The 10,065-nt window shown below is 46.6% G+C and overlaps 1 protein-coding gene across 1 annotated transcript in view; it reads left to right on the forward strand.

The window, feature by feature from the left end:
- SLC24A4 (solute carrier family 24 member 4) overlaps nucleotides 1–10,065 on the forward strand; it is a 224,737-nt gene that overhangs the window by 208,077 nt on the left and 6,595 nt on the right. The window contains exons 11-13 of the mRNA XM_082275860.1: nucleotides 6,496–6,668; nucleotides 8,331–8,484; nucleotides 9,971–10,060. Of these exons, the coding sequence (XP_082131986.1) occupies nucleotides 6,496–6,668; nucleotides 8,331–8,484; nucleotides 9,971–10,060 (417 nt within the window). The remainder of the gene's footprint in view (nucleotides 1–6,495; nucleotides 6,669–8,330; nucleotides 8,485–9,970; nucleotides 10,061–10,065) is intronic.

Raw genomic sequence — 10,065 nt, forward strand, 5'->3', positions numbered from 1 at the left:
ACCTCCCGTACGCGTTACGTCCTACGGGACTTCGTCAGCGGGGGTCAGACCATACAGGCCTGATTGGTGAAGTGCTGCAGAGATGGTTGTTCTCCTCTCTCCATAGAGAAACACTGGAGCTCTGTCAGAGTGATCATCGGGTTCTTGGTCACCTCCCTGACTAAGGCCCTTCTCCCCCGATCGCTCAGTTTGGCTCTAGGAAGAGTCCTGGTGGTTCCAAACATCTTACTTTTACAGATATTGGAGGCCACTGTGCTCATTGGGACCTTCAATGCTGCAGAAATGTTTCTGTACCCTTCCCCCGATCTGTGCCACCATACAATCCTGTCTCGGAGGTCTGCAGACAATTCCTTGGACTTCATGGCTTGGTTTGTGCTCTGACATGCACTGGTAACTGTGGGCCCTTTTATAGACAGGTGTGTGCCTTTCCAAATCATGTCCAATCAACTGAATTTACCACAGGTGGACTCCAATCAAATTTTAGAAACATCTCAAGGATGATCAGTGCAAACATGATGCACTTGAGCTCAATTTTGAGTCTGTTTATATGGGTGTGACTCTTGCGCTGTCTCGGGAGATTCTTAAATGTATATGCCCTTAATGCTGCTTGTACCGTTACTGGTGACCACACCGTTAAATGAAAATAATAGGGGGGGGGGGGGGGGGGTTACCGCGCTTCAGGGGTGATTAGTGTAGTAAGGTGACTAGTAAAATATATGTTAGTATTTAAATGGTGTATAAATCAAATATGAAGTATATAAACGTATTAAAAACGTGTATACAATTAAATCTGTGCCATATACATCCAAATCATATAGACAAATCTTCTAAAAATAAATAATAAATAAATAATAAATATATATGTTGATCCAAGTTATCAATAAAGTGCTATTGGTGGTTGTGTGTTATTCAAAACATATTAAAGTGATAATCGTGATAAAATAAAGTGCACTGTGCAGATCTTTAAAGTGTCCTAATATTTTCTCCAACATTATATTAATCAAATTGATGAAAAAATAAAAATCATAAAATTCATATATTGTGCTCAAGTGTCCAAATCAATAAAAAAAAATGAAATCTTCCTCTTCTGTGAATTAAAATTAACTTCCTTCCATGAATTTTGAGTGTCATGGCTTTTTTTTTTTAGTGGGAACGCAGTTCCGCCACCTCCAGCACTGAATGTATGTAATGGCAAGGGGTGCTGCAGGGTCTGTTGATGCTCACTGCTGGGGGATCTATTGTCACTGGAAGGGATCAATTTTTGCAGGGTGAATCTGTTGTTGCTGGGGAGGTCAATTGTTGATGGTGGGGGATCTCTTGTTGCTGCGAAGGATCTACTGTTGAGGGAGGAGTCTACTGTTGCTGGCTGCTGGGAGGGGGGGGGGTATTGATGCTGGTTGCTGGGAGATCTTATGCTGCTGCTGGGGATCTATGGTTGCTGGTGTGCATCCATTGTTGCTGGGGGGGGGGGGGGGGTTCAGGTCTATTGTTGTGTGGGGGCTCTACTGTTGCTGGCTGTAGTGTATCTATTTTACTGCTTTTCTTGTTACCATTAACATATTCCATACAAATTACTCAGCACTACAAAATGATATTTGGTTTTGTTTTCTCTAATGGCGCTTTTCCACTGCATAGAACCGTACCGGCTCGGCACGCTTTTGTGCTTTTCCACTGCGGTACCGCATGGTATAGGGTCGGAACGGTTCGGTACGGTACGGTATAGGTTTGCTTTTCCACTGCATGGAACCGAACGGTATGGTACGGTACGGCTCTGAAAAAACAGTACCTACTCGATTGTGGTTCCAACAGGTACCAAACTGGTACCATATCCCACAATCCTTTGCATGCAGTCACTACTAGCCACTGATTGGTCAGAGAATCACACCCTCCCCGTTGCTACCCCACCCACTTAACTTTAGTACTACTTTAGTGGAAAAGCAAACCATACCGTACCGTACCGAACCGTTCCGACACTATACCATGTGGTACCAGCAGTGGAAAAGCAAACCGGGCCAAGCGGTGCCGAGTACTAGCCGGTACTTGCAGTGAAAAAGTGCCATAAGGTATGGTACTGGGAGGTGGGTAGGGGGTGGAACCAAGGGACAGTTCTTGGAGGTGGGCAGGGGGTGATTTAAAAGGTGTGGAGTTCCTGCACCTATACCCTGAGAAAAAAAGCCCTGCTTATGTACATGTTTTTTTTTTTTTAATTTTTTATTTTTAATAATTTTGCAAAGATTTCAAACAAACTTCTTTCACGTTGTCATCATGGGGGATTGTTTGTAGAATTCTGAGGAAAATAATAAATGTAATCCATTTTGGAATAAGGCTGTAAAATAACAAAATGTGGAAAAAGTGAAGTGCAATGAATGCTTTCCGGATGCACTGTATGTTAGGTGGTGAAAGTTTTAATATAGGCCCTTTTCTCGAGAAACTTACAATCTAACACCCCTACCTCACATTCTAGGGCCAATTTGTAGAAATTAACCGGCATGCCTGCAAGGCAGAAGTACTAACCACGAAGCCACAGTGCTACCACTTGACCTTTTGTCCTGTTTTATCTGCAAAAATCAGATCTCTTTGAAATCTTCCAGCTTAACTTCTCAACTCTTCCCTCCTGTCTGCTTAATCTTGCCTATAAGCTCATATCTGCCTTTTAACCTGCATGACTATTAACTCTGCTTTTCTTTGAGTATTGTTGCACCAGAAACTTAAAAGATGCTACATGTAAACATGTTATGAATGGTCAGTTCCACGGAAAACTGATCATTATAGTCCTTAGGGGGCAATGACAGACTTCTTTTACTTTAGTGATCTATCGCTGTTTCTGTCTACACCAGAGGTGTCCAACCTGACCAGGGCAGCCGTCAGAAATTTTTGGGCCCCTTACACAGCTTTAGGCCTGGGCCCCTCTGAGCCAGACCACCAAGGGCCTGCCCATGGGCCATCCCACCAAATCCACACATCAGCCACCTCACCTGTACTCACTCAGCCCCCCTCACACCTGTATATGTATCAGCCCCCCCCCCACACCTGTATACGTGTCAGCCCCCCTCACACCTGTATACATGTCAGCCCCCCTCACACCTGTATATATGTCAGCACCCCCCACACACCTGTATATATGTCAGCACCCCCCCCCCACACACCTGTATATATGTCAGCACCCCCCCACACACACCTGTATATATGTCAGTACCCCCCCACGCCTTTATAAATTTCAGCCCCCCCCCCACACACCTGTATATATGTCAGCACCCCCCCACACACACCTGTATATATGTCAGCACCCCCCCACACACACCTGTATATATGTCAGTACCCCCCCACACCTTTATAAATTTCAGCCCCCCCACACACCTGTATATATGTCAGCACCCCCCCCCCCACACCTGTATATATGTCAGCACCCCCCCCCCACACCTTTATATATGTCAGCCCCCCCCCCCACATCTGTATATATGTCAGCACCCCCTCCCCCCCACACCTTTATATATGTCAGCCCCCCCACCCCACACACACACACCTGTATATATGTCAGCACCCCCCCCCCACACACACACACACACCCCTGCATAAATGTCAGCACTCCCCCACACACCTGTATATATGTCAGCACCCCCCCCCCCAACACACACACACACACACACACACACACCTGTAAACACACAAAGCTCTGGCCCCTCCTTGTACACACACAGCCCCCTTCCTTTCCTTCATTGCACCTACTTGTAAATGAGGTCTTCCTACCTACTCCCAGCTCTTGTTTCCACAAAGCTGACACATTGCTGAGACACCACAAAGGAGCTGCAGCCAATCACAGCACATAACACAGTACTGTACAAGCAGGACACACGAGGGGTGCACATGCAGATAGTAGCCAGAGGTGGCAGTAATGAGCTTGATTTCTGAGCTCAATGAGACAGCTCAGCAGAAGTTGCCGAGTTTGTTTCTGTAATGCACAACCCAGCTCCCCTTCACCCGCTCCTGCCTTCTCCTGGCCGGGCCCCTCGGGACCCTGGGCCCCTTACATTTGTATCGGCTGTCCCCCCCTGATGGCGGCCCTGCCTGAGGCCCTCCAGATGTTGCAGGACTATAACTCCCATACTACTCTGTCAGCTAAGAGGCTGGCAAGGGAGTATGGGAGATGTAGTCCTCTAACATCTGGAGGGCCGCAGGTTGGACAACCCTGGTCTACACCCTTCTCAGAAGGCCACATCCAGGGTCTCTATCTCCTGCAATTGGATATTTTTCCATTCTACATTATAGAGGACCCACTAGGGCAGTGATGGCGAACCTTGGCACCCCAGGTGTTTTGGAACTACATTTCCCATGATGCTCTACTGCACTGCCGAGTGCATGAGCATCATGGGAAATATAGTTCCAAAACATCTGGGGTGCCAAGGTTCGCCATCACTGAACTAGGGTAAGGTGACACCATCTTCGAAATGGCAATGCCAGTTGGGCGTTCCTAAGAATTGCCTTGGGAAGATCTTCTCCACTGAAGTTCCTGGAGGTATAAGAATCTGGCTTGTGGTCCAGCTTAATGGAGACCCTTCAATGATATATCAACCTTGGGTTAAAGTGGCCTTTCATGCCATCAACTAATACACTATATAACAAAAGTATTGGGACGCCTGCCTTTACACGCACATTAACTTGTAATGGCATCCCAGTCTTAGTCCGTAGAGTCCCCACTTTTAAGTACACAATGGGACCAGAGCATGTATGTAAAATGAAAATGTACTTAAAGTGAAGCAATACCTTTTTTCATTTCTCAATGCATGTAAATACACTAGCTCCATAGGAAATCTTGGTCAGCTTGACATGGCACTGCTCCCAAACCATAAGTGACAAGGACACCAAGCTTGGGGAGCATGTTAAGGGGATCCAGGACTATGACATGGTAGATTATCTAGGCAAGCTGGCCGGCCACAAATATGATATGTTGTAGTGCTGGGTCCCCTCTCGGTGCTCCCTAAGTTTGGTATCCCTGTCACTTATGGTTTGGGAGCAGTGCCATGTCAAGCTGACCAAGATTTCCCATAGACGCCAATGTTAAAAACTGGGAGAAGTGCCATGCCAAGCTGACCAGGCTGTGTCTGTACTCGCGAGTGTACGTAAAGTGAGTGTACTTAAAACGGGGTATACCTGTATTGAGTTGGCTCACCCTTTGCAGCTATAACCGCTTCAACTCTTCTGGGAAGGCTGTCCACAAGGTTTATGGAGATAAAATTGAAATGTAAAGACACCACAGAAGTCATTCTTGGCCTAAAATGGCTGATAGCTTGGTAATGCTTCCACCAAGAAGGAACTTTCAAATACACTAATTTACCAAAAGTATTGGGACGCCTGCCTTTACACGCATGAACTTTAATGGCACCCCAGTCTTAGTCAGTAGGGTTCAATATTGAGTTGGCCCACCCTATGCAGCTATAACAGCTTCAACTCTTCTGGGAAGGCTGTCCACAAGGTTTAGGAGTGTCTATGGGAACGTTTGACCATTCTTCCAGAAGGTGAGGTCAGCCACTGAATTTGGACGAGAAGGCCTGGCTTGCAGTCTCCGCTCTAATTCATCCCAAAGGTGTTCTATTGGGCTGAGGTCAGGACTCTGTGCAAGCCAATCAAGTTCCTCCACCCCAAACTCACTCATCCATGTCTTTATTGACCTTGCTTTGTGCACTGGTCCAAATTATTTGGTGGAGGGGGGGATTATGGTGTGGGTTTTTTTTTTTTCAGGGGTTGGGCTTGGCCCCTTAGTTCCAGTGAAGGGAACTCTTAAGTTGTCAGCATACCAAGGCATTTTGGACAATTTCATGCTCCCAACTTTGTGGGAACAGTTTGGGGATGGCTCATTTCTGTTCCTACAGCTACATGACTGCGTACCAGTGCACAAAGCAAGGTCCATAAAGACATGGATGAGTGAGTTTGAGGTGGAGGAACTTGACTGACCTACACAGAGTCCAACCGAATAGAACACCTTTCAAATTAATTAGAGCGCAGACTACGAGTCAGGCCTTCTCTTCAACATCAGTGCCTGACCTCACAAATGCGCTTCTGGAAGAATGGTCAAACATTCCCATAGACACACTCCTAAACCTTGAGGACAGATTTCCCAGAAGCGTTGAAGCTGTTATAGCTGCAAAGGGTGGGTTAACTCAATATTGAACCCTACAGACTAAGACTGGAATACTATTAAAGTTAATTTGCTTGTAAAGGCAGGCGTCCCAATACTTTTGGTAATATAGTGTATTTGAAAGTTCCTTCTTGGTGGAAGCATTACCAAGCTATCAGTTATTTTAGGCCAAGAATGACTTCTGTGGTGTATTCACATTTCAATTTTATCTCCATCATTTTCAGTTCTGATGCCCCGCGACACCTTCGCATGTCTAAGGAAATGTCCATTATTGTTCTTTTGTATAACGTTTCATGAAGGCTTACCGGCTTTTTACCTTTTTCTCGTTCTAATAAATGTGAATGTTTTCTTCCGGTAAACAGTAAAGACAGATCAGCGATTTTACACCCGAAATTCAGTAGTGATGGTGGATGAGATAATCTGTTCCAGCCCTCCCAAATATCGCTTTCCTGAAGCCGGTTTACGGATCATGATCACCAACAAATTCCCACCGCGAACACGGCTACGCATGGCAAGCCGGTTGATCATCAATGAGGTATTACTTATGTGCACTAAATGGCCAAATGATTATGGATACTTGACCGTTACACCCAGGGCCGAGACGAGGGGTGGGCAGAAGGGAGGCTGCCCTGGGTACTGGGGTATAATGTGAGTTTCAGGAGCACAACAAGGCGAATGTGGGGAGGAGATTTTTGTTGGGAGGGGAAATTAGGGGGGGGGGGAGCAGCAGGAGGTAAGAATTGTTCTAGAAGGGGAAATTTTGGGAGGTGTGCTAGGAATGGTGATTTAAGGGTGATTTGTGTTGAGAGGAGAGATGGGGAAGAGGATTCGTTCTAGGGTAGGGTTTTTGGGGGGGGGTTGTGCTAGAAAAGGGTGATGGTGGTAGGAGGGGATATTTTTTGGGGAGAGGAATTTGCGTTATTAGTGATATTTAATGGGCATTTGTGCTGGAAGGAGAAATTTGGAGTGGGGGGGGGGGGGGAATTCGTGCTAAGATGGGGGTTGGGGGGAGGGGAATTTGTGCTGGGAGGGGGGATTTGGAAGTTCCATAATAGTTTGCACTCTAGTTTGGCATTTTTTGTTAGTTATATTTACATATTTAAATTGTCTATTTAATCAATCAATCAATCAATCACTTTAATTAGTCTCATTATACTCCCTCCAATATTAGGGAGCGCCATATACCTCTTTTTCCATTCCAGGGGGGATTTGGAGTGGGGGGGGGGATTTGTGCTTGGAGGGGTAGAGGATTTGTACTAGGAAAGGGGAATTTTTTTTGAAGGGGGGGGTCGGAGGGATTGTGCTGAGAGCATATGTGGAATGAGAGGATTTGAACTAAGCATGCAGGTTATCGCTTTATTTTTTTTTTTGGGGGGAGGGGGTGGTTTCCTGACACATAATGCTAATAAATCTGGGGGGGGGGGGGCAATTTGAAAATTTGCCCTTTACTCTAGGTGACCTTGTCCCGGCACTGGTTCCACCTATATGAGCTTGTTGGACGTTCCATTCCCAAACCAACGTACTACACCTTCCCACCTTTCCATCACCCATAACAGTTTCTTCTGAGAAGGCTTTCTACAATATTTTGAGGAGAAATGAGGAAAGTAGGAGCACTCGGTATCCAAAAGAAGTGCGAGTTTGGAAGTTGATTCAAGAATTTGTATTGAGGGTAGCAACAAGTACATCAAGCCAATGCTTTTCGGGAGAAAGATTCACCCTTCTTCAGGGCTGTTGCTGCAAGCTAGTTGACTGGGACTAAACCCTAGGCCAGATGTATGTTTACGAGGTTGTCTCAAGTAGGTTGGGGAAGTGACTGCTGTGGTTGCAGGGGCAATTCTTTTGGATACCGGTCGCTCCTCCTTTCCTCAGTCTAAAGACCTTAAAGCTGTACTAAAAAGGCAGAAGCCCAAGAGGGTTTACGACCATTCTCCAACATCGGGCACATTCCTAACAGATGGAATCCTTCCGATCTGCCCACATAACCCCCCACCCAGGACCAGTGTTCAATTCAGTCAGTCCAGCATGGTCTCCAACACATTGGAGATTCTACAATATTTTGGAATGGGTCTGTAGATATGTGTGCCTATCCACCCACAATAGCATTTCTGAGATCCAGTACTGATGTTGGATAAAAATATCTGGCTAACAACCTTCCACATATTTTTATTTACTTCGCCTCCACCTTTATCTTTTTCAGAGGCAGAGACTCCTTCACTCTGCTAATGGTGTGAGTTCCACGACGTTGGACGGCAAGCAGGAACTCCTGGAGAATGGTCTTCTACATGGTGACAAGGAGGCATATCAAGAAGACACTGACACCACAAACTACCTGGTGCCCTTCTCAGTGCCCAGTAAGATCACAATGTCATCTGTAATAAAATGCAAGGGTCAGAGTGTCAAAGACCCCGCCCATGAGGTTCCAGCATTACGATCTGCCTGCTTTGATTCCTACACTGTACCGGACCTGCCCCTTGATTTTTCATTGCAAAGTTGGGGAGTCAGGGCTTAATTATTACTACTACCGTCTTTCTCCGAAAATAAGACCTATTTCTGTTTTCTAGGATGGCTGCAATATAAGCCTTACCCCGAAAATAAGCCCTAGTTAAAATCCTTGTAAAATCATGTAATCCACGCTGTAAAAGGATTATATAATGTCCAGTCTGTTTCTTGGTGTAATATTATTGTAGAAAATACCATATTTAGGGTGCTGTTGGGTGCTCATGTGACCCGCTGGAGCTCTTCTCCTACTAACGCCAGGGATCCCTAGGCAGAAATCAGATCCAGAGGCGTAACTAGAACCTTCAGGGCCCCTGTGCAAGAAACCATGAAGGGCCCCCCGGACTCCTGGCCGGGGCCCTTCCCTTCAAGCCTGGGGCTCTTCCCACTGATCCTGGGGGCCCTCCACTCTCGTTGCGGGGCCCTTTATTACGGTGCCACAGCGGGACCCTTTCACAAGTTCTGCAGTGGGCCCCCTTCCCGCCATCTTGGGCCCTCCCCAAGGTAGTGGAATGCCAGGGCCCGGTTGCAAGTGGGACCTTTGTGATCCTGGAAGTTCACCCACTGGTGTCAGTATTTTTTATTTTTTTGGTATTTTAATTGTATTTTTTATAATTTTTTTTTATTATTTTACAATGTCACTGACTATGACTCTGTCCATTCAGAAAAGGAAGATGCTGGTAAATTACATATTTGCCGACCCCTTCCTCGTTCTCTAATGTGACACATCCCCTGCAGCAGCAGGCAGGAGAGGGAAGGGATCACGGGGGGGGGGGGGGGGGGAGCACAGTGGGTGGGGAGCACAGTGGGGGGGGGGGGAGACCAGGGGAGCACACAAGGGCCCAGAGACAGCAGAACACAAGTGAACTGGATAGGAGGAGTGGGGGGGGGGGCAGCATACAGAGGAACCAATCTCCTCCATTTTCCTCCTGCAGCTACAGGAGGAAAAGGAGGACAGTGATTTCTCTACATGCCGCCCCTCCTATCCAGGTGTACAGGGGAGCCACACAGGCCCCCTGGAGCATGGGGCCCGGTTGCAATTGCAACCTCTGCAACCCCTGTAGTTACGCCCCTGATCAGATCACAACTCTACTGGCAGAGTTAGAAAAGACAATGAGAGAAGTCAACTTAATAGATATAAATGGCAAAAAAAGAATGGTGGGTTACTTATGCAGCAAACCTATTTTACTGCTTTTGAAAAGAGATCCCTGCATTGCCTTTAAGCTTGTTGGTAGCCTGTGTAAAACTGGCAATACCAGATGGTTCTCTTTGCTAGGAGAGAGGGAAGGCGTGTGTCCCTCTGATCAGAAGAGCTGACAATCTATGCTTTATGTTTATTAGGTGGCTGTGTGAACAAGTTCAAGTGGGGGTTTTCCTGGCCATTAATCTGCATCTTGTACTTCTCCGTCCCGAACTGCAGCAAGCCACGCTGGGAG

The sequence above is a fragment of the Pelophylax lessonae genome, assembly GCF_965119305.1.
Source record: "Pelophylax lessonae genome assembly, chromosome: 13".
NCBI lineage: Eukaryota > Metazoa > Chordata > Amphibia > Anura > Ranidae > Pelophylax > Pelophylax lessonae.